Genomic DNA, 25,191 nt, shown 5'->3' with positions numbered 1-25,191 from the left:
TTTTTCTTACACAAAATATCCCTTGGAACATTTAATTATTCTTGAAAAGTGCAAGTTTAGTCAATACACCTTGACAATTGCCATTTCAAATATGTCTTTTTAGACTTTATCTAATATCTTCATCAGAACTATCTGGAATACTTCAAAATCTCAAACAGAATATTTTATTTCTGAGTGGCAGCAAAGCTACATTATTCATCTTTCTCTCCAATTTTCTATCCCTACCTTCCGATTCACTCTTAAAATTTCTATCCCATCATTAATTTATTTTTATCCCAGACATTTGTTTTACAGAAATTTCCATATGATGAAGCTTTCGTCTACTTATCTGTAGCCAAAGAAAATCTCTGTCAGGTGAAAGAACAATTATATACAAATGTGTTTACAAAATGAGGATTGGTCCATTTTAGTGTCTGTATTGGTTGCATGGCAGCCTTTGGATATCAATAGCAATAGCACTTAGACTTATGTACCACTTCACAGTGCTTTACAGCCCTCTCTAAGCTGTTTACAGAGTCATTTTATTGCCCCCAACAATCTGGGTCCTCATTTTACCGACCCGGAAGGATGGAAGGCTGAGTCAACCTTGAGCCGGTGGGACTTGAACTGCCAATCTGCTGGCAATCAACAGTCACCAGAAGTAGCTTGCAATACTGCACTCTAACCACTGGGCCACCATGGCTCATGAAAATAGAATCCTTTGCCTCCCAGCCACTCAACTTGCAAGCAAACCACAAAAAGTTCCATATTTGCAGTTAACTCACAGGGAACATCCATCTGGTGATCTGATAAGTTGATTTCATGCCTCCTCCTTTATCTGGGAAAGTTCGGGATCCAGCGCTAGCTTTTGGACACCAATCTCAACTGTGATATTGTCTCTGATTGCCTGAAGACGAACTAAATCACAATCCTCACTGGATGTGCCAGATGCACAACTGAAATTGATCAATCTTATCATCTCCCCTCCCCTTAACACACGTACACACTCCCTTTTAAGTTGAGGTCATTCAACTTGAGATCCTTAATATGCAAACAAGTCTTATGCTGCATTCCAAAATCACAACTGTTAGTTTCCTATAAGTTTCCAATAAAAACCTTATACAGAAGATATAATGCCAGGTTCTGTTTGTATTGTTTTGATTGGCTTAATACAGCAGTCCAATTCTATTAAGCTTAATGGGGCTTACTTATCAGAAAATGTGTTTCTAGCACATAAATATTTGCAGAGAATAACCCTCAAAGCTTTAAAAAATTTCCCGCACTGATACCTTCAATAAATATTGAAATTCAACTCCCATTTTCTTTATCACATATGTCATTGGAAGGGACTGAGAAAGGAAGACTTACTTGAGAGCCCAAACTTTTCTCTACAAATTGAGTAACATTCAGAACAAAACACTTAGCTAGGTGGCAGCATTTAGCCAAATGTGATGTAAAGAAAATAATGAACAGAAGCAGACTTACCATAGTTAGCACTTGGATAGGAAATTACGGTATTATGAAATCTAGAGTAGTTGGGTTGACTATGAAGTTGAAAACACTTTCCAGAAGGCCATGGCAAACTACCTCTGTAATGCTATTAAGAAAACATGCATGAATATATCCAGATCCAGAAACTGATAACTTGGACATATTACATTTACATTGAGCAAACCACGCATCAAAAGCTTGTTTGATGGAAAAGAAAATAATTTTTTTTATCAGGGGTGGATGTGTGTGGGGGGTTAGCAATAAATTATAACTTCCAGGCCTGTATCCAATATTCAGCTCTTAACTTGGAAAACGACTCTGATATAATTGTTCACTAGAAACTTTATAGCAGACAAGAAGGCACTTTTAAAACAGCAGTTGACTGCTTGCTACAACAAAAATGCCATAAACCTTTATATGTACCCATGCTCCAGAGTTTAAACTTTCAATTTTTTCTTCTCACTTTTCCAGGTTAAAGGAATTCTTGGAGATTGATCAACTATACTTTGGGAATTGCTACATACTTCTTGCTTTGCCATCTTACACCTTTGTATTAGTTATGTTTCTCTGATCAACACTTTGGCCTTTCCAACTATCCTCCGAAGACCAGACGTACATATACAAACTACAGATACTATCTGTATCTTCTACCTGTGATAGAATACTACCTGTGATAGAAACCTGTGATAGAATTTTGCACTTCTATAAAGTTCGCAAATGTGACAAAGCTCAGAGTGGTCCATGGTAAGATACGTTCAAGCAGAGGACAGGTATTTGAATTTTTTTTTTTTAGGAGTTGCTGCCTCATATTATCGACCTCACAGATTATTTTTACATTGATTTTTAGCATTTGTTTTCAGAATATGTCAGAGCTGGGGTCAAATTCTTGGGTGACATTCTGAAAAAGGGTATGGAACTTAGGTATGTGCAAAATATATTTTGATCACTGAGTCATCGGGCAACTGATATCTCCTCTATGCTATTTCGGATAAAGGGCAATTCTTGTTTGAGAAAATAAGCACCCACAAAGAGTGCTTTCACTCTTGTTCTCTCCATCCTCTTTTTGGTATGGGTTGGTTTAACCATCCTCCCCACCTAAAGTGAGAACCAAAGAATAAAGGACACTTCCTGTGAATTCAGACTGAATCATTCATATCGTGCATAAAAGACATTAAGGTGCATTCCCTTTTGCTCTCCCAAAACCGACTTTACCAATGATGGAACAGCAACCCAAACTAAGGTAGGTTTTCTTTGACCAGCCAACTCTGTGGAAGCCAAAATGCTTCTTTATGTTTTTTGCTGGACTATTTAGAAACATTCTATTGCTCTTTGTTTACTATGCACCTGTATATATTCACACACCCTACAAATGCGCTTGAGGAATTTCTCCTGGTCTTGGTCATTGGTTGTCATTTCTCCGGGGTGAAATTTGGAAAGGCCTGATGGTACGGCATAAATTACTATGTTTTTAGATTTATAATCTGAGCTCCTTATGGATGATGTTATAGTAACATAACGTAACACAATAAATATACTATAATATACTCTTCTTATAGATATTTTTACTGCAGAGTTTTTTATAAAAAATTATAATTTACAAAACTTTGTCCTTAAAAAAAGAAATTCTAAGAGAGAACAGAAAGATGAAACAATAAAAGCACAACTAAAAGCAAATAAGAAATCAACTAAAGGAGACAGAAATGGGAGAGCTGAAATAAAACTAGTAAACTGGTTTTTTTTTTCAACAATATTTAACACAACGATACCATCTATTTTATCAGCTTTAAGAATCAGCAGTATAGGGTTTTTTTTTTGTTTCTCTTCAGCGTCCTAGTTATGAAATTGCTTTTCAAAGGAGGTAATAATGCATGATATACTAACTAAACCATAAATTGATCACATGAGCTAATTCATATAACACATTAGGCTAAAATGTAATTGGCACATACCATCGCTCAGTATGTTGGTACGAGTTGTGTTTTTTGGTCAGGCAGCAATTTTTATTAACAAGAAATTAGAAGTTTCGGTGGACATGAAGAAAAGTATCTAAATGTTTCTTTTAAAAGGAAAATTATCATAAAAATGGCTAGCATAAATGTTGCACTTGAAAAAAATAGAAAGAATGACAAAGATATCTATATATTGTATTCTTTAAAAAAAAAAATTACCTGCAAGGAAACAAGAATACAAAGAGGCGTTTGCAGCATGAATGCTTTAGGCATGCTGATCTACCCGTCATGTTCATGAGCTTTCAGGAAAAGTGCATAGAAAATAAATTTTGAGTATCAACAACTGATCATCAACAACGGGTGGAAGGCGGCTAGGGAATACTGCATCCTGAAAACCAAGTAAGTGCCTCAGAGGAAAACATGAAAATATATTGACTTTGCTGAGATGGATTTTAGCCGTTATTGCTAATTACCATGATGGTGGGTTTTTTTTCCCTTTCATTTAATCATGTCTGATTTTGAAGATTGCCTGGACAAATCCCTAACATTTTCTTGGCAAGATTCCTCAAACCCCCATAATTTTAAGCTTAAACTGTCTACTGTGGACCTCAGCCCTTTCCTAAGAGGTCTGTAAGGGGGCCTGCATAAGCGCACTAGTGTGCCTACCGTCCCTGTGCTACTGTCCCCATTTATTTGTACCCATTTCCTGTGTTCATGTCCATGTTTATACTTAGACCTGTTATCTCGTACATGTTTGACAAACTAAATGGATAAATGAAAGATTTTTCAGAAGTGGTTTGCCTTCCTTGGTTTGAGAGAGAAGGACTGGCCTGGGGTCATCCAGCTAGTTTTGTGCCTAAATGGGACTGGAACTCAGGCTCTCCTAGTTTCTATCCTGATGCCTTCCCCGTTACACCAAACTAGCAGTAATGTATTATAGACCAAACCACGTTTAGAATGCTTAAATCATTGATTTCTATGTACTACTTTATTAATTCTATATATTTGCCATAATGAGCCTCAGTGAAAGCAGATAGAATTTTAAACTTTATATAGAGATTGGAAAAGAAGCTAAAAGCACAATCCCCAGAAAAGTAAGACCTGCTGAATTTGTGGGAGTGTACATATAGTACTGCATATAGTGTCAAGAGTTGGCCTAGAGTCTACAATTAACCCAATTAGAAATTAGTTATTACTGCTCTACACAAAGCAGTAGACCTCCTTTTCACTCTTATTTATTTATTCATTCTTTCAAATTATGTGATCAGCCACTTAGCGAGCAACAGTTTCTCTGATATCCATTGCATCTTTTATATCTGCAAAGGCTTCTGTCGTCTAATGATTTCATCCTCCAAAGGCCAATTTTGAAATTCACAGTGCCTTTTTCTAGCATCTCCTCTCAACTGGAATGTACTGCTACTGGAAAAATGAGAGATGGGATAAACCTACCTTCTTTTTAATAGCTTTTTCTCCCTTTCACCTAATTGTGGCATAAATACGCTCTGGCAACATATTTTATTGTTTTTCCTGCTACAGCTGCATGACATTGTCTTCATTTCATTCCCCATCCCATGAATAAGAAAGGCTTAAGTCAGCCTTAGCTATATTTTGGGTTAAAAAATGTGCTTTTTCCTTTATGTTAACATGGTCCAAAAGAAGCTTCAACTTGTATAAAATTGGTTAGATGTTTTCAGCATTATTATGGAGGGAAGGCAGGTTTATGCAGTGAGTGGAAACAGAAGCATTAGATGCAAAATAATGCTTAGCCGTACTCCTTGCCTCATTCAGGGACTTTTTGAAGTTACAATAGTGCTGGAAAAATAACTTTATGACCAATTTATGATCATTTACAACCTTTGCAGTGTCCCATTATCCTGTGCCTGACCTGTTGTCCCCCCACCGCACACCTTGCAGATCAGAGAGACTGGAGAGGAAGGGATTACAAGAGAGTAAGCAGCATATGGGGAATAGACTGGGCTGTTTGCATAGTGCACTGATGGCTATGGAATTCCCCACTGTAAAATCTACATTTTATGTATAAGCAGAGACACTGTACCATTTTTCAAAGCATGCATATTACATTACCTGGGGGGGGGGAATATTTTTTAGAGAAATAATCAGTGGATTCACACATTATACAAAACTAGGATTCCTTCATTAAAACATAATAGGTGCAGTTTACACCGTAAGCTAAGTCAAATCATTGGCTGTAGCTGTTCTAGTCAGACCACATTTTAAGGGAGGGAGAAAAAAGGAAGAAAATCTGCATATTATCATCTCAATGGAAATTAATTGTTATTTTGAAAAGTTCTAATCAAAAGTCGCACATCGTAGTAGAATAAACATGATTAGCCACCATCATAAGCATTTATAAATTCTATAATTAATAAATCTTTATAAATCAAATTATTAGTAGTAGGCATGCAACAATCTAGAAGCAGCATGTACTTTTATCAAATGTTATGATTAAGGAATACTTTGCATCCTGGCCTGCTGCTGTGTAACTCCCTGGACAATGTGGTTTGCCAATGTGTTTTGAGATTATTTCAGACAAGTTAAAACTAGATCTATTTCTTCTGAAGAGCCAGTTGAGTCTTCCAGAATAAGAAAATTAGCTATCATTTTGAGTTTTGAGGGGTAGAGCATTTGTACAAAAATGCTCCATGTTATACAGTACTTTATTTGTTAAATTCATGTGCTGCCCATCTCATAGTTTGAAACAACTCACACTTACTTGTTTTTTTAAAAAAAATCCCAATAAATGTTTCTGGAAGACTTGCAACAAAGCAAAAACTCATAATTACTGCCAAATAAAATTAATTGTACAAATACATAGATATATAAGTGTAAAGATTTGAGCAGTAAATTGAGTGGAGTCAAAATAATGAAGTGAAATAAGGTTTTAAGCATTTCTCAAAACATGAGAAGAAAAAGTGTTGTTTGGAGGACAGCGGAAGCATGTCACATAATACAGAAGTTCTAAAGCAGGGACTGTCCTCCTCTTGTTCAAGAGAAGAGGGACTCTTAGTAGAACTTCTCAAAATGACTGGACTGGATGGGTGGCATTGGGTTTGGCAAGCATTGCCCAATAAGCACGGAGAACAAACTAAAGGTTGATTATTTCAACTAATCAAATGAATCAATCTTTTCACTCGAAGCAAGAAAAGGAAAAGGTTATAGGTTAAAAAAAATACCCAATGTTATTTGCATTGCGATTTTTTCAACTTGATTTCAATGGACTATAAACAGTAGAAAAATTGATGCGAGAAGAGAGAGATATTATTTTCTTTAGTTCACATGTCTTCTTCATCTTGTTCTGACCTCCTGAGTGAGACATCCTTAGCTACAACTGATTAAAACAGTATTTTTTTCTCTTATTCTGAAACATCCTCAAAGAACATCCTCCTCCGAGCCTGTAAAATTATTAGGCTTTCTCACTCATCACCTAGAGCTGTGATTGCGAACCTATGGCATGCGTGCCACAGGTGGCACACGGAGCCTTCTCTGCGGGCACACCAGCTGTCGCCCCAGCCCAGCTCCACCAAGCATGTTCCTGCTGCAAGCCAGATTCAGATCTCTGCTGCGCATGTGGGGGTGGGATGCATGCATGGGGGCACTCGCATTGCATTTTGGGGCCTCGCACAGTGGCCCTGTGCCCCGTTTTGGCTTCCAGCTTGGTGCAGGAAGCCTTCCAGCTTGGTGCAGGAAGCCTTCCAGCTTGGTGCAGGAAGCCTTCCAGCTTGGTGCAGGAAGCCTTCCAGCTTGGTGCAGGAAGCCTTCCAGCTTGGTGCAGGAAGCCTTCCAGCTTGGTGCAGGAAGCCTTCCAGCTTGGTGCAGGAAGCCTTCCACACCCAAAACAGGGTGCTGGGGGCACTCACAGCCCTCCCTGTGTCCCGTTTTGGGCCTGGAAAGCCTCTTGCATCAACCTGGAAGCCAAAAATGGGTGAGGAGGGGCGGGGCGCATGCTCAGGGAGCGTGGGGTCTCGGGGGTCATGCGCACATGTGCGCATGGGGCCTACAGAGGGCATGCGTGCATTGCATTATGGGTGTGGGCGCACGCACGCTTTTGTCACGTGACGACAAAAAGGTTAGCCATCACTGACCTAGAGGGAAGCCAGAGGATTGAAATAACTAGGAATTTGCAACAGGGTAGGAAAGTAATTGGAAATGGAGACAACCAATTTTTTGACAGTATAATTTTCTGCCGAATCAAGGATGGATGGATAGAAAGCATGTCAACTCTATAGTTGGTCTCTTGAGAGGTTCTCACCCTGGGGAAGGGCAGTGGGTGAGATATTTTAATGAGAAAACCGAGATGCCTTCCTCAATAATGAGCATCTTTGGTACACTGCAATGCTCAGGAACCGCATTGATGAAAACCAAAACCACAAATGAAATGTGTAAAGTATTCCGAATTAGAATGATAAAATGGAAAGGAAAAAGAATAAGCTGAGCACACTTTAAAAAGTAGCCACACGCAAGGGGAGATTTCATATGTAGATTGGGGAAGGAAGTCCATGCAGCTTTAGGAAATCTATCACACAGTGATCAAGCTGCTGCTTGCAAGGAGAAAAGGCTACCAATTTATACCAATTGATCCAAAATAAATTTCCCTAGAACTTAAGACATTAGGCATACAACTCAGTGGTGGGATTCAATTTTTTTTACTACTGGTTCTGTGGGCGTGGTTTGGTGGGCATGGCAGGGGAATGTTACTGCAAAATCCCCATTCCCTCCTGATCAGTTGGGACTCGGGAGTCAGAGAATAGATGGGGCAGGGTCAGTCAGCGGTGGTATTTACCAGTTCTCCGAACTACTTAAATGTCCGCTACCAGTTCTCCAGAACTGGTCAGAACCTGCTGAATACCACCTCTGAGACAACTGTGCAGAGAAGTGAAAATTCTCTGGGTTCAAATGACTGCCCATCCAACATCTACAAAGGTAATTTTAAAATGGTATATAGACCATATATGAAGGACTTTGCTTGCAATGCATTAAATGTCAGTATTTTTATTCTAGGAAAATCTGACACACACCAAACCATTCAGCAATGAAATTTCTGTTAAATTTTTCCTTAAAGTTGTGCTCAATCCCTTGTAAGCTGTTCTTTTGTTTTCCCCCACATTGACACATGTGTATACGTACACACACGCACACACACGCACACAATCATTTACTGGAACTGTGGTGTTGATATGTTTTCTTCCGGATTTCTAATTCTTTGCTTCGTTTTACCCATTTTTGATGAAAGAACTGGAGGTGTTAACTTCCACGTAGTCAAAAGGAGTCTAACTTTGCTGACACCGTTAATGTGGAAGGAAATTATGATGCATACATAACCTTTTGGGTAAAAGCACAGCTTTATGGATACCAATTTTACCAGCAGTTTAGCAGCTCCCACATCAAAGAAACTATCCCCTCAGGGGTGGTTTTACTGGTTTGACCTTCCTCTTTTGGGGGCATCATACATCGATGAATGATTTCTAGGTAATTCTGTGTCAATAGTGAAACGTAATGATTGGACTCATTAGAATATGATTAGGAAGATTTACATTCAAATTGTTGTTTAGCCATGAATCTCATTTAGTGACCTTGGGTTAGTCATTATATGTTGGTCTATCCTATCTTACAAAGTGGCCCTTAACATAAACTAAGTACGTGTGTAAAGCTTTAGAACAGCATTCTCGGGAGTTGGGATGGCAAATCCTGAAAATTCTCATGGAGGAAGAATTATAAGGGTTGATGTTCCAACAGATCTCAGATTGGAAAATTCTATTCTGGGCACTACTAGTACTTTAAGCTTCTTTTGGATGAAATTACTGGATATTTAAATAATTTGCCATTAGGCCCGTGAAGTGCTTCAAATACAAATCTGAAAGAGTGCTTTGGAGTGTGCAGACATTCAAACATAGCACCTCTTTGAAGGACTTCAGTTCAGGCATTAATGTAGTAGCAGATCCTTAAAAACACAGTTGCTTTTATGAGTTTAAGGAAAATTGAGAGCTTGCACAATCTTGGGGGATTTATGAAATATGGACATTCTGTGTCAAAGGCCTGGCCTCTGCCTACTGAAATTCCTTCCGCTCCCGTATTTCATAATGTTTTGGACTTTTAAGACACATATCTTCCAAACCCTCCAAACCCAGCAGTGATGGCTAACCCAAAGTGACCAAAGCATACCCGAACCCCCAAAATGCAATGCGTGTGCAGGCCCCCCCTACACATGCCCCACCTGGCCACATGTACATGTCCCCCTGCATGCGCCCTGCTCCCCACACATGCGCACTTGGGGGCCCCCACACACACACCACACAAGCATGGGCTCCCTGCACACCCCACACACCCTTGCATATGCGCGGCAGAGACCCAAAGACCAGCTGTCTGGTGGGAGGCATGCGCGCATGTGCGGTGGAGCTGAACTGGGGTGACGGTTTGCGTGCACACAAAGAGGGCACCGCGTGCCACATGTGGCATGCGTGCCATAGGTTCGCCATCACAGTTCTATTGGAACCTGCTTGAATAGGTAAAACCGTGTCTTATAAACATTTGCCTAAATTCCTCTAATCCTTCATCAATTAATATCCATGCAAAATATGATTGCCACGACATGCTATCAAATCGTACTGATGAAAAGAGCCCAGGGAAGATACTTCTCTTCATTCCAGGTAGACCAGTGTTTCTCAAACTTGGTGACTTTAAGTCCTGTGGACTTCAACTCCCAGAATCTGGGAGTTGAAGTCCACAGGACTTAAAGTCACCAAGTTTGAGAAACACTGAGGTAGACTATCAAGGGAATAAAAGGCATCCCACTATTGCAGAGAATGCAATAGCAAGTAAGAACACAGATTAAACCATAGAATATAACAATGAACATACTCTCATAAATGAGAATGCATTGAACTGAGTGGATTACATACTATTTGCCTTTTATAAGAACAGAATCTAGCTATTATAGATTGTGTTGAACTCCAACTCCAGGAATTCTCAACCAGAAAGGCAATTGAGCATCCTATATATAGTATTTGCAAGATACCAAAGAAGGGGGATTGAAATATGAATTCAGCTCATAATTTAATGGGTGCCTTCAGATAATGTTAACTGAACCATAGTTTATCAATTAGGGCAATTTTCCTGGTCTTGTAACAGAAAAAACGATAAGTTATCTACATAGACCAGTTGTACATTAATGTGGCTATAAAGAATAAATAATACCTATTATTATTACAATGTCAGGATAGGAAAATCAAAGATGAAAGATTGTAGCATACACCTGCTGTGGTGGTCCCAGTGTTTATCGGAACACTGGGTACCATACATTAAAAAAATCTTGAATGGCCCTTAGAAAATCTGTGCATTGATAAAAATTCCATCTGTCAATTACAAAAAGTCACACTGCTTGGATTTACACATATACGATGCCAATACATTACGACATCCTTAGGAGAATAGTGATCTTTTTGTGAGTTTCAGTTCACGATATTATGTAGTAGGAGCCAATTGAGTTTAATTAAAATAGATTAGAATTTCAGTCTTTTTTTAAAAAAAAATGCTACTTGCAGATACATAAGTATTTGTAGATATACTACCGGTTCCTAGGCTGGAATTAGAGAATTAATGGAAATAGAGCTCAGATAAGGTTGGAATTGTGTAGTTCAACCAGTGAGTGTCAAGACAAATTTGTAGTTAGGTTCAGCTGAGAAATCCAGTCAGTTTTCAAAGGCAGTTCCAAGAATCCATCTGAGTAATCCAGCCAGCAGAGTTGATCCAATATGTTTTTGTTTTACAGCAGAACAACAAACGGACAGATCTACTCACCCAATTCTCAGCAGTTATTTTGGCATCTTCTTCTTTCAAAAAGAAGATCTTTTTCCCTTGATTCCAACAACATTGCTTGTAATGCTATCATGGCACCAGCCTGTATGTCTCCATGAAAACATTACAGCACAAAATTTAATTCATTACAATGCTTCCCACTTAGGATAATCCCTGAAGCAGAAAGGCAGACTTTCAGGAATTATATTGGCACAAAGGTAGACACTAGTCCACCAGTTCATTCCTGCTTATTTTTGTTGCTGAATTAAATACAAGGCAGTGGCAGTAAACAGTAAACATTATCCATTAACCCTCTATATCTCCATTATCTGGGCAATTATGCAGATTAATTAATATTATTTCAATTATCAATGGGATTTACAATTCTGCTCATGTAATTAGTTCAAATTTATGAAAAGGAACATGTTTTAATTACAGAAAGCTAATAAATGCCAGTTGTTTTAGTTCTTAAATTCCCCTTAATCATAGTGAGATAAAAGTTATCAAGCAATCACGAATACATATGTTTGTGCACAATTATATAAATTAAAATTTCAGTGTGGATGCATATTTTAATAGGCCTGGATGGTATTGATAGATAGCAAGAAATTAACACTTTAACCCCAGAAAGTCATATATTGTCATCCCAAAAGCACTCTCAATATAGGAAAGAACTATTACTAATGAACACAAGTGACCATTGTTATCCATAAGAAAAGAGACCAAGGAAAAATTTATTTATCAATATACCAATATATTTCATACCATGATATCATTTAGATGCACCTTCCGAATTTACACGTAACAAAACAAGCAAAGGCAACCTATTACTAAAATAGGATAGGACTTGGAGACAAAACAGGACCAAGTTACAGTATATACAGCATCTAAACATAGCAGGGTTGGCTTACCTCATTTTAGAAGAAATAATGTAGTATAAATTATCATGTAAAGGGGGACCATTGAATCTAAAATCTAAAATCATCTGCATCACCAGACAGTGCAATATAAATTTTGGTAGATAGCATTCTTACTTTTTATTTTCTATTTTCCTTTCTCTCCTTTCAAATGCTCTCCTTTTCATTTTCTCATTTTGAGGTTTATGTCCCTTCCTCGTTATGCCCGTTCTAACCAGGATTACAAAAACTAACATCGGTAATTGATTCTGATGATATGTTAATTTTCCAATCTTTTACATAATAATTTGAACCATTAATATTGGTGCTGTGGCCTGCCAGTGGCCAGCAAAGCTGGAAGCAGATTCAGACAGTGAGGAGGTTGGGGAGGAACATGGGCCAGTCATGGAGTCTGGGGAAGGCTCAAACAAGGGCTCTGCATCGGAGGCAGAGAGGGGGCCAGAGCCATCTGGTAGTTATTTGTTGCCTCTGGAACCTCCGGAGTCTGACATCAGCAAGGCAGAAGAACAACGGGAGCCTGTTCCCAGTGTGCATATGCGCAGAGCTGACAGAAGGCAAGAACAATTAAGAAAACAGGGTTGACTTGGGAGTAAGGCTTGGAGTTGATTGGCCCCTCCCATAAGACATAAAAGAGGAGTGAACAGGACGTGAGACTTTACAGGAAGCAATTAGTTCATCTGGTCGGTTCAAGCTCTGAAAAGTTCTTTTTGACTCTGTGCTAAATTTGGCCTTGCTCTGCATTTGGCAATTAAGTCTCTGGCAGCATTCCTAGGGAGATAAGGTGGTTGTTTATCAACATTCCCCTGAAAGACTGTGGCAACTCGAGCAGACATCTGTCAGAACCTTCACAGATTGTTTGCGGACTGTTAATGACCATAATTGACAGCTGTATAAATAAAAGAGAGTTTTTTGGGACTAAGATTGTGATTTATGATTTCTCTGCAAGCCTAGGTCAGAACAATTGGTGAACAAAACATAAAGTAGACACACGATGAAAGGGTTGTTATTCCTCTCATTCCAAGGATTCAACTATGTGTTCTTCTACTCTTTCCACAAATGTTGCTCCAGGTTCTGCTCTCCATACAATAGCTGGACTGAGAGAAGAATGAAGGAGGCAATCAGGATCCCATGGAGGGAGTTTGCTTTTCAGGAGCGATCCACCTATATTGTGAAGGACCAGTTTTATGGTCCATACTCCATCCATCCCCCAGCTCAAGTTTCTTTACCCATCAATCTGGACTTCAAGCATGACAGCAGCAACAAGGTATTACTAGTATTCTCTCTCCCAAAAGACCATTTAATTCATTGATTCCATTGGTTCAACTGTGCACAATTACACATTCTTGTCCTCCTTTAACTACTATTGATACATTTTCTCCACACCTAGACAATTCCCAGATCACACAACACAACCTCTCTAATCTGCACTGCTGCTAGCTTTTATCATTTTCATTTCTTTATAACAAATAAATAATTCTTTACTTAAAGGCAGTTCCAAGAATTCTTAAATAACACTTTCATTACAAGTAATCTGAAAGCCAATGCTTCCCCGTCCTTCTCACAGCTCTGGATGGCTACTGGTTTAGCACAGATCCACGACATTAATAGGAAATCCCTAGTCATGGAACTGCCAGGTAAATTAACCAGCTCCTTTAATATCTAGGTTCCTCTTTCTATGCAGATACTTTTTTCACTGATGCCACCTAAGTGTGCATCAATAAAAGAGCATTCCTAATAGCATAGTGATGGCAAGCCTCCAGGGTATTTAAGAAGCAGCAGGAACATTAATTTCTGCTGATACAGTTTTACAGAGGAATGATTGAGTCTGTCATCTGCACCTCTATAATTGTCTGGTTTGGTTCTGCAACCCAACAAGACACAGACTTCGGAGGATAATTAAAACTGCAGAAAAAACAATTACGGCCAATCTGCCTTCCATCGAGGACCTGTATACTGCATGAGTCAAAAAGAGGGGTATGAAAATATTTACAGACTCTCACATCCTGGACATAAATTGTTTCAACTTCCACCCTCAAAAGGACGCTATAGAGCACTGCACACCAGAACAACTAGACACAAGAGCAGTTTTTTCCCAAACGCCATCACTCTGCTAAACAAATAATTCCCTCACCACTGTCAAACTATTCACTAAGGCTGCATTACTATTACTATTAGTCTTCTCATCATTCCTATGACCCATATCCTCCAACTTATGACTGTAGGACTGTAACTTTGTTGCTTGTATCCTTACGATTCATACTGATCATTTCCTAATATGATTTGATTGCTTATTTGTACCCTATGACTATCATTAAATGTTGTACCTTATGATTCATGACGAATGTATCTTTTCTTTTATATACACTGAGAGCATAGGCACCAAAGACAAATTCCTTGTGTATCCAATCCACACTTGGCCAATAAAAAATTCTATTCTGTTCTGTTCTGTTCTATTCCTACTCTACTTTACTCTACTCTACTCGTCTAGTCTAGTCTAGTCTTCCCACCAAAGTATATGAATAGATAGATGATAGATAGATAGATAGATAGATAGATAGATAGATAGATAGATAGATAGAGATAGAGATATACACATACATACATACATACATACATACATACATACATACATACATACATACATACATTGTCTGGCCTGCTTTCACATATTCTAGATGCATATCAAACAGATGTTAGTGGGGAAACCGAGCCATTGATTCACCCTCAGCTCAACCTATCTCTGTGCTTTTAAGTGAAGAGTGGACATTCATAAAAGAAAAATCTTTGTTTTCCAGGCATTCTTTAGGGCCAAAATACTTTTTTGCTCTTTTATTCCCCAAAGCAATACATAAAGTTTATACATCTTTACAATTGGATTCTTCATAAAAGAAATCAAACCATAGACATGTATTAGAATGACTATTGTAGAAATAAGAATACTCCACAGCCACCTTTTCCTCACTTCAGAATTTTAGCAGATTTTCATAACTTCAATTGAAAGAAGAAACAGTATGTCTGCAAGGAATCTAGCAGGTTCTGAGGTCCAACCCATATCCATGATTCTTTTATATGTACATGAGCTTAGATTACCTTTCATAAAAACCATGAGTTGTGTAATACCCTCGTGTGTGAGCACGCACACATACAAGCACAGAGAAAAATCTTGCTGTTGGTGTTGACTGCCCGTGACTTCACATATATACCCATACAGTTCACTTCCTATATAGAAACAGACTTGCCAATGCTTTCTTCCTAAACATTTTTCCATTTCTCAGTTTACTGTAGCTTACATCCCTGAGATTTTTTTGGTGATCTTTTACAATATTTATTTAATCATTCAACTTTGTTTAGCTCTTGGAAGTCAGCCAAAATCATGTAAAATCAGCTCAGTGCTGCCACCTAGCTGGAGATTAGTGGGGGAGAGGCAGATAGAGAGGCAGATCTGATTTTGCAGGACTTCCCACACATTTTGGTGAGAGAGAAGTTCCCAGAGGATGAGCTCCAGCACGAGTCCAAAAGCTCTGAAAACAAAACGGTCCTGGTGACTGACCATGATTGAATCTTGCAAAAAAAAACCAACAACCTGCAGTCAGAATATGCTCTCTCCGAATGCTGTTCTGCATTCTCAAATAATGTACAAGAAAGAATATGAAAAGATGAAGCAAGCCTTCACTATGCTGACCAATTCTTTTTTTTTTTTTCAGATAAAAGCTGTGATCAGCAAAGAGTACATTCCTGAAGGTACATACTTTGGTCCACTGACTGGGAAGATGTACACCAGTGAAAATATTCCCAATCATGTCGACCGGAAACACTTTTGGAGGGTAAGTATCGATCATTGGAAAATGGTTCTCCTTCAGCCCAGGTAAAACAACTATAGCAGGGGTGTCAAACTGGCAGCCCAGGGGCTGGATGCGTCATGCGCAAACCAATCCCACCCCAGCGCCGCAAAGGCAAAAAACATCATGATATGTTGCGATACGTCATGTGACGCAATCGAGTTTGACACCCATGAACTATAGGGGTTTATCATACAATGCTCTGACCAAAAAATTAGTTATCCTGGAACAAGTTATATAGCAAGATGTTATATATTAGACAAAGTTGTGTGTTATTCTTTAAACCGGGGGTGTCAAACTCAAGGCCCAGGTGCTGGATCTGGCCCGCAGGGTACTTAGATCTGACCTGCAGGGCTGCCCTGGAAACAGCAATGGACCAGCCCACAGTACCTCTGCCAGCAAAAACAGAGCTTGGGAGGGCTATGTGAGGCCCTCCTGAGCTCCATTTTCACTGGCAGAGGGTTGCAGGAGGCCATTTTTGCTGGCAGAGTACTCAGGCCACCACAGGAGCCCCCGACACAAGTGACGTCGAGCTGGCCACACCCACCCTGCCCACGCCCCCCAAGGTTAAACACAACCCTGATACAGCCCTCAATGAAATTGAGTTTGACACCCCTGTTATAAACAATCATATGCCAAGCGTGGCCAGGACCCATAAAAATCTTGGCTGAGGTTGTGAAACACTGACTTCCAAGCATAGCATTTAACGAACAGTATCTGCAACAAGTATTGCTTTGTATCAGATTCCAATTTTAAAAAAGAATCATGTCAAGGAAATACTTCAAGAACTGACCAGCTGCCATGATGCTGTAATGATGTAATGCTGATACAATAGTAGTAATGAGTCAGCAGTGTTGTTTGACTGTTACCACTTTAAGAGACAGTATTATAAGAGAGGCCCTGTTAGAGCATCTGTCTCTCCATGTGTGCTTCCGTGCTATAGTTGATGATTGATTGCCTAACTTTGCCTAGTATGTGTATGTATATATTCCTTGTAGATAAACCACTATTTGAAAGACAAACCTCTTTACTGTGTTTTGCTCCTGGGTTGTCTCACTGTGCGCACTCTGACAAATCAATTTGAAGAAAGATTTCCTAATATGTCACTCATTCTTCTCTTTCTTGCTCAGGTTTTTTCTGCAGAAGGAAAACTTCACCACTTTGTTGATGTGAGTGACCCTTTTTTCAGTAACTGGATGTGCTACGTGAATCCAGCTCCCACCTATCATACTCAGAATCTGATGGCCTGCCAGCATAACCTGGAGATCTTTTTCTATACTATAGCTCCCATCTTAGCAGGGATGGAACTTTTGGTTTGCCCTACCCACAGCGAATCCAGGTACTTACAGTACTTGTATCCAAGGGAACTTACACCTGAGCCAGGTGAGAATATTATAACACTCTGTGAATCGGTTCTTGCCAATATCTTGAAGAACAAGAATTCTGGCAAAAACAGCCTTGTTCCCTATCCATTAGGCAGTCCACTTTCAGTCAGATGGAGAAGGAAGGCCTTGTTTCTTACACATTGAGTCAAACAAACATTCTGCTACCCTATTTCCCCTAAAATAAGACCTAACTGGAAAATAAACCCTAGCATGATTTTTCAGGATGCTCGTAATGTAAGCCCTACCCCCAAATAAGCCCCAGTTAAGATCATCAGTCAGACGAACACATTTTAGTACCATATTTCCTTGAAAATAAGGCCTAACCAGAAAATAAGCCCTAATGCATCTTTTGGAGCAAAAAATAATATAAGACCGGTCTTATTTGGGGAAAACACAGCATTCAAGATGGATGGGATAGGAAACAAATGCATCTCCAAAGGCTGCTGAACCACAACTCAGAAGTCCATTAATATGACCAATAATGTAGAAAGCAAGAGATCTAGTCCAGCAACATATGAATAGCGACAGAATCTCAGCCCTGATCTATGAGAAAATCTACACAACTTGTGGATTTATTACAGTTCCTAGAATTATCTGGGAAGAACCTATATAGAGTAAATATATAATACCGGTATCTTGTTTATAATTATAATTGTTGCTATAATTGCAACTTAACTCATAATTAATTATATAGAGATAATTTAATTGCAATTAATCAGACAGCCAGTCTGATGCAATGGTTAGAGCATCAGGGTAAATGAAACTGGGAGACCGTGGTTTCTAGTCCTGCCTTAGGCACAAAGCCAACTGAGTGACCTTGGGGCAATTACCATCTCAGCCCTAGGAAAGAGGCAATGGCAAGCCACTTTTGAAAAATTTTGCCAAGAAAAGTTGTCAGGCAGTATCTGAGAATTGGACACAATTGAATGGAGCCCTGGTTATATTTTCTTGCTTTCAAATCACTTTTGGTTAGATAGTGGCTTTTTCTTTTAAATTTAGCTTTGGGTTTTTCCCCCCTCTGAGTCCCAAATTTACACTTTATGCAGTTGCAGACTTAGAACCCTGCAAAACTAAAAGCAGAGGTTATTTTAAAGATAGTTGTGGATGGAGGACTTTCAAATATTGTTGGATTCAAATTCCCATGAGCTTCAGCCTACATGTCTATGGTGATGGAAACTGTAGTTGCCAACCTCTAGAAAGTGACAGTAACCATTAATTTTAAAAGAATAAACTACCAAATATGTGTTCAAACCTCAGTACAGTATTTAATCTGCTTCTTGTACTAGGCTAATCAAAGGTGATAGAAACACTTAGAAATTGAACATTACTAGTCTAGTATGCTTCATTTATAGATAAAGTACTTTCTATTTTTTTCTGAAATGCTGAATTCTTAAAGTCTTGGTAATATGTTATATAAATATGTGTATTGTATACATGTTTTATATTTTAATAGTTAGTTAAGAGGAAATAATTGCTTGTATTCTTTGTTTCCTTCACAGTTACTGTTTTTGATTTGTGCCTGTGTTATATTACAATATACTAGTCTGTGTAGATCACATTCATTTTACTAATTTATATAGTTAGGCTTGTATTTGGAATCTACCTTCTTAAAATAAAATGCATTCCAGCAAGAGCAATTGGACAAAGAGAAGAAAATAGAATGTAATGAGCAAATTAGAAGAAATAAGTATTTCCTATAATCCACTATAGTTGTTTTCCCTAGAAGAAACAGTAATCAAAGCTTATTTTATATTATTTGTTATTTACTAAAAGAAAAAGAAAAAAAAAGGTAGCTGTCTTTTTCTCCTTTTAAGAGCTTTAAAAATTTTGGTTAATGCTTTACAACATCTCAAGGACAGATAGAAAGAGATCTGATTGTCAGTCAAAGTGAGACTAATAAAAAGTAACTCTGATTCTTCCTTTACAGAATGTCTAAACTTGAAAAATCTTCCAACAGAACCTTCATTTGAGGTAGTCTCTCATTCACCGCAGATTACCTCCAAAGATAACAAAAAATGCACAGTTATCACAACGAAAGACAAAAGGGAAGATGAAGAAGAAAATGTTGAACAGGATGTGGCATCAAGGAAGGTAACAGGCCTCAAAAACATAAAACCTGTGACAGATGTCTTTCACAGAGTTGAAAAACAGCCTATGGAGCTTCAAAGTTCCTGCACAGAATCCACGTTTGAATTTGCAGAAGAGATGCTTGGTTTGCCAGGAGAGAGAAATATGGCAAGAGAACATCAGTGTCACCATGGATTTAGTCCATGCAACTCAATGACTTCACCACAGATGGAACATAATATTTGCAACAAGTATTCATCCTGCTCAGAATGTCATTACATGGGCAAAACGCCCAATGCCTCTTGTCGTATCTGCAGCACCACTATTGCCCATTACCCCAAATCTATGATGGTTTCTCAGGATCTCAGCTTCCCATCAGGTCTATCAGTAACCAATTCAAGGAAAGTTAAACCTCAAAGTTTGCCTTCCCAGGATATCTTGGAGAAACAACCACTATATCCCAGGATATATCATAATGTCTATTTTCCCATCTTAACTCAAGTAAAATACAATGCTAAGAAATCTCCAAATCTGTTCTCTTTCTATGCTGGGACATTTTCACTTCTGGGCTGTAATTATGAGAATCCAACCCTTCTTCATGACTTCAGAAGTCAACAGTTGAAAGCTGTTTCTCCAACTTTGTACCAGCACGAGCCTGTGAACCTCAGTACTCCGAAAAACTGTTCCTCAATGTCAAAGGAAGGCAACAAATCCTTGAACAGGAAGAATGGCAAAATTAGATATGAGTGCAATGTCTGTGCTAAAAGCTTTGGGCAGCTTTCCAATCTGAAGGTATATCTCCAAACCAGTGTGTTAATGACTGGGTGGAATGCTTGTGAGTAGTTCCACACTGCAGCCTAACTTGTTTGTCTCTCATGTTACTCATGGATTGTTTCTTAACCTAACTTCGGAAATTCCAGTCTAGATTAGTGAATTGGCAACTGGGCTGGGCTAAAGCTCCATTCAGAACACAACTTTTTCAAGATTGATTGGTTGGTTCCCTGTTTTTGTCCTTCCTATCCCTACAGGAAAGTTAAGTTTTGCTGGCTATTTCCTATCTGGACAGATAGCTCTCAGTGCTTGCATTATCCTTTTAGTAACTGTTCCTTCTTAACTCCATTTTACCCAGATGTCTGCACACATACCATTCTCACATACCCTTTACCTCTAATACAGACTCTTTTCTTCACAATGGAAATGGGTCAAGCAGAAAATATGGATCTGCCTTATGACACACACAAAATTATAGATAAGAAGGTGTTGTTTGCACCATGGAGATTATTACAAACAGACCTCATATACTGCCACCATTGTGTAGGTTATGCAAGAGACCTTGTTCTGCCCATCACTGGCTATTACGTTCTTAGTTAGTCTTTCCATTTTTAGTTCATTTAAGAAGGAATTTCTTCATCCAACCAAGCTAAATTGTTTTATAATTTTAAATTGCAAGCTGCCCAGTCACTTGGTTGAGTTGGTATAATCCCCAGCCATTATAGCCATTGTAAATCAGAGGACTTGAAATCTGAGATATACATTGGAAAAGTCTGTCCTATTTAGTTCCTGCTGATTATCGGGTGAAGTTAATTTTAAGATTAAGTTAATCTTTAAAAAGATTAACTTCAGTCTAAATTGGATTTGTTAATAAAATGGCAGATCAGCAGGAAAAGTAGGGCTACAGGCTAGCCCAAGGTTTTTTTAAACTATGCTCCATGGAATCCTGGGTAAGGGCAAAAAGAAAAACTTGAATGCCAGTTTTTTTTAGACTTCTCAATCCAAAGAATATTGCCTTTTGATCAGGAAGTCTGAAATGGGAAAAAAAAAGGTTCTGTGGCCTGAAAAAATTGGCAAACTTCTGCACTACAGTATAAAAAAAAAACCCTCACAAGAAAGAAGTGGAAAACCAATTGTTTTTACCAGACCAATTTTATGAGCGTATATTTCATTCTGGGATTTCCCCATTCATATAAACCTTCACAGAAGCAGTCAGGATTTGGCAGCCTTATTACCATCCCTTTGCAAGTAATCCCTTTTGATTATTCTATCCCTTACAGGTTCACCTGAGAGTACATAGCGGTGAAAAACCTTTTCAGTGTCAGATCTGTAAGAAACGTTTCACGCAGTTGGCTCATCTGCAGAAACATCATCTGGTGCATTCGGGCAAGAAACCACATCAGTGCCTGGTAGGTGTCATTTTCCTCATCAAAATGCCAGCCAATTGGAGCAGAGAAATCCTAACTGGCTCTTCTCATGCATGCTTTGATGGCTTTTAGGCCATTCCTACTGGGCAAGATTTTATTCAGGCTGTCTGATCCCAGAGCCACCTTTCTGGATTTCATTAAAGAAGGAATTCTTACCAGAAGCCAACCCTGTCACCAACATGGTAATCGTTTGAAGAAACAAGCAAGAAACAAACAAAACCAAGGGTTATTATGAGCCAAGAGATGTCTTTAAAACGGTGTTTCTCAACTTTGGCAACTTTAAGACCTGTGGACATCAACTCCCAGAATTCTTCAGCCAGCTGAAGTCTACACATCTTAAAGCAGTCCAGATTGAGAAACACGCTTTTAGAACGTAAGCAGAGAGTAGTTTCTATGACCCATGGTATTCTGCAATGTGCCAACATTGCTAACCAAAATGGATCTTGCTTCCCTGCCAGGTCTGCTACAAACATTTCAACGGTATCACCAAACTCAAAGCCCATCTACGGCAGCACTTTGGGGAAAAGCCTTGTGGGTATTGGCTTTGTCCATTCACCCAGTCTCTTGATGAACACTCAAATCTGAACCAATGCCCTACCTGTATCAGAGGCTACATCTACCCATCCAGCTAGGAAGTCTACTGCCAGTAAGTCTCCATCCACCTGTCCAGCTAAGAAGTCTACTGCCAGTATCCACCCATTCAACTAAGAAGTCTACTGCAAGTAAGTCTACATCCACCTGTCTAACTAGGAAGTCTACTGCCAGTATCCACCCATCCAGCTAAGAAGTCTACTGCCAGTAAGTCTCCATCCACCTGTCCAGCTAAGAAGTCTACTGCCAGTATCCACCCATTCAGCTAAGAAGTCTACTGCAAGTAAGTCTACATCCACCTGTCTAACTAGGAAGTCTACTGCCAGTATCCACCCATCCAGCTAAGAAGTCTACTGCCAGTAAGTCTCCATCCACCTGTCCAGCTAAGAAGTCTACTGCCAGTATCCACCCATCCAGCTTAGAAGTCTACTGCAAGTAAGTCTACATCCACCTGTCTAGCTAGGAAGTCTACTGCCAGTAAGGCCCCATCAATTGGCTGCTCTCCTGTTCCATTCTAGGTCTTCAGTACCATAACTGACTTTGACTTCAACCTCAACGTTGATCAACTGGAAGAGGGAAACTGCATTTGGTTAGGACTTCTCAGGTTGTAGAAACTATCTTTCTGGAGGAAACAGTACCCTTTCACCAAGACAACTCCCTCTGCTTGCTTAGCTGAGCCTCCATACAAAATTGGCACTCTTGCCAATGAACAGATTTGGAAGAGATTTCTTATCCATGCATTCAAACATTTGTAGAGCTGTTGCTGTTTAATCTTCAGTAACTTGACACTTGATGTTAGAGGGAGATCCCTGCTCATGTCTTACCATTTTCTGAGATCATTGGCAGATGGTTATAAAAGATGGGACTTCTTTCTGTGTCACCTTCTCTGTGTCACTAGCATGGTTTCTTTCCAGTGGTGGATTAAAATATGTTTTATTTGCTCAGAATTGGCAACTGTTTGGTGAAGTTTAAAGCTTGCATTTTAACATGAATGATCAACTCTTCTATGACTTGCTTTAAGTTCTTTCTGTTTCATATGGTATTACTTGTGCAGAAATGTTAGTTCTCTCAAAAGTGAAGAGACGCCCAGCTTCAAAACAAACAGAAATTCCATTACATTATGAGGAATGGGAGAAAAAAGCACCAGAATAAAGTTTATTGGATATAAAAGTAGAATTCAACATCAACAGCAGGCAGACCTACTTTTTTCATAGTTTTCTTCCAGCAAGTGGTAAAGTTCTTACCTAGCCATGTCTGTAATGTATTAAAGATCATTAAGCCACGTTCAAGCCTAAAACCTGGTCAAGCTTGTGCTGAGGCAACAGTTGAGGAATTTCTGCTCCTGCCAGTGAGTCTGGAAAGTTCAGGAATTTCTGAGATCTTGCCAGTGAGTCTGAGATTAAATTCTCAGTTCCAATTTTGGATAGGGCCAAATCTACTCAGAAACATTCAGACTTGGTTTGATGCTTTTTTATGTTTCTATATAATGGGTTTTTTTTCCAAATTACCTTGGAAATCCACTTTGATTCCATGTATATTTCTACATCAAGTTTGAAAGCATGAATTGATTGATCTATCTAAATTGATTCTTGAGGTGAAGTGAAATTCTGCCAGATTTGTACATCCTGGCTAGCTATCATTCTCTTTGTACATCCTAGCTATCATTCTCTTATACTGTATCTTTCATCTTATTGCTGCAGCAGTTTCCTTTCCCACAAGTCCCTCCAGTTTTTTTGGCAAGATTTTAGAAATGATTTGCCCTTGCCTTCTTCTTCCTAGAGCCAAGGGAGAGGTGCTGACCTCAGGATATTCAGCTGGCTTTGTGCCTAAGGCAAGATTCAGGTTCTAGTTTAATCATTACCCCATAATGACTCTCTTTACTGTTTTATCTGTTACTATATGCATCTGCCCCCAAAAACCTACTGAGCATTTGAACTGCAAAGCAAACTAAATGGCAGACCTCCCTTTCACATTTGCAATGCCTTCAGCATTAACCACATATCCTGTGCCCCATATCTTAAGTGAAGCCCAGCAAAGCAACCCAAACCACATCAAGCCCAGGGTATTTTCCCTCCAAAAAAGCCAATGAACTACCATTTCTGGTTTCATCTGCTGCTTTTTCTTACAGTCATTTTTTTTAATCGTTCATTATTCTATGGGTTTCTAAAATACAATTTAAAAGACGGTATGACTTGCTCTCTAAACTTTTTACCAATAGAAGATAATATCTGTAGTTCAGGGTTGAACTATGGGGTCCTTGGTGCTCTCTGAGCTTGTTGGTTTTCTTGCAGACGTTTCATTACCCAACTAGGTAACTTCATCAGTTACCTAGAAGTGGGGTTTCCTCTTATTTTATATCTTAGTGGCTAGCCCTGTCAGTGTTGGTGGGAGTGTTCTTAGCAATTCTTTCGTTTCATGTTAGGCTGTTGTTTACTGTTAGCTTGCATTGTAGTTCCTTGACTGGGGTATTGTTTTTATTTCTTTTTACCTTGTAGAAGGTAAATTTCTCCTACAGTAGGCCCCAATGCCTGCACTTCCTGTCTCTTTTTAAAATGCAGATATAATCAACAGAACTATGTTAGACCAATAGTAGGGAACTTAATTTCCTCACCTTCCTGCTACATCATGTTCATTGATTTTTACTGCTGTTACTAAAATCACTTTTACAGAACGAAGGTGCTATTAGCCTTTAAGACTAGGTTGCACAAAAATCTGGTTGTGAAAAATCACATATAATATGGTGAGCGGCCACTGAAAGTTACAACAGGCAAAGTAATGCAAAATGAATAAAATGACAACATATGGATGAGTATGGGTTCCTATTTGTTCCCCTACATCAGGGGTGTCCAAACTTGGGAACTTTAAGACTGGTGGACTTCAACTCCCAGAATTCCCCAGCCAGCATGGCTGGCTGGGGAATTCTGGGAGTTGAAGTCCACCAGTCTTAAAGTTCCCAAGTTTGG

General features: G+C 39.0%; 1 protein-coding gene and 1 long non-coding RNA gene across 4 annotated transcripts in view; one reads left to right on the top strand and one right to left on the bottom strand.

The window, feature by feature from the left end:
* The window catches only part of LOC309396685, a 55,539-nt gene that overhangs the window by 21,350 nt on the left and 8,998 nt on the right, over positions 1-25,191 (bottom strand). The gene's annotated exons all lie outside the window — the stretch shown is intronic.
* Positions 2,619-23,218, top strand: LOC309396635 (PR domain zinc finger protein 1-like). Of its 3 annotated transcripts, none has more exons than XM_081961928.1 (7): positions 2,619-2,710; positions 13,217-13,412; positions 15,853-15,972; positions 17,118-17,370; positions 19,300-20,231; positions 21,491-21,619; positions 22,096-23,218. In XM_081961928.1, the coding sequence occupies exons 1-7, from the start codon at positions 2,685-2,687 to the stop codon at positions 22,267-22,269; spliced, it is 1,830 nt and encodes a 609-aa protein (XP_081818054.1). In that variant the 5' UTR covers positions 2,619-2,684; the 3' UTR covers positions 22,270-23,218. The 3 variants fall into 3 exon arrangements, with proteins under 3 accessions (XP_081818054.1, XP_081818055.1, XP_081818053.1); XM_081961929.1 differs by lacking the exon at positions 2,619-2,710 and adding an exon at positions 3,725-3,818; XM_081961927.1 differs by lacking the exon at positions 2,619-2,710 and having other exon boundaries at positions 12,212-13,412.

The sequence above is a fragment of the Natrix helvetica genome (genome assembly GCF_964273705.1).
Source record: "Natrix helvetica genome assembly, chromosome: 9".
Taxonomy (NCBI): domain Eukaryota; kingdom Metazoa; phylum Chordata; class Lepidosauria; order Squamata; family Natricidae; genus Natrix; species Natrix helvetica.
Note: the sequence above shows the minus strand (reverse complement) of the source record. Positions and strands in the feature narration are given on the sequence as shown.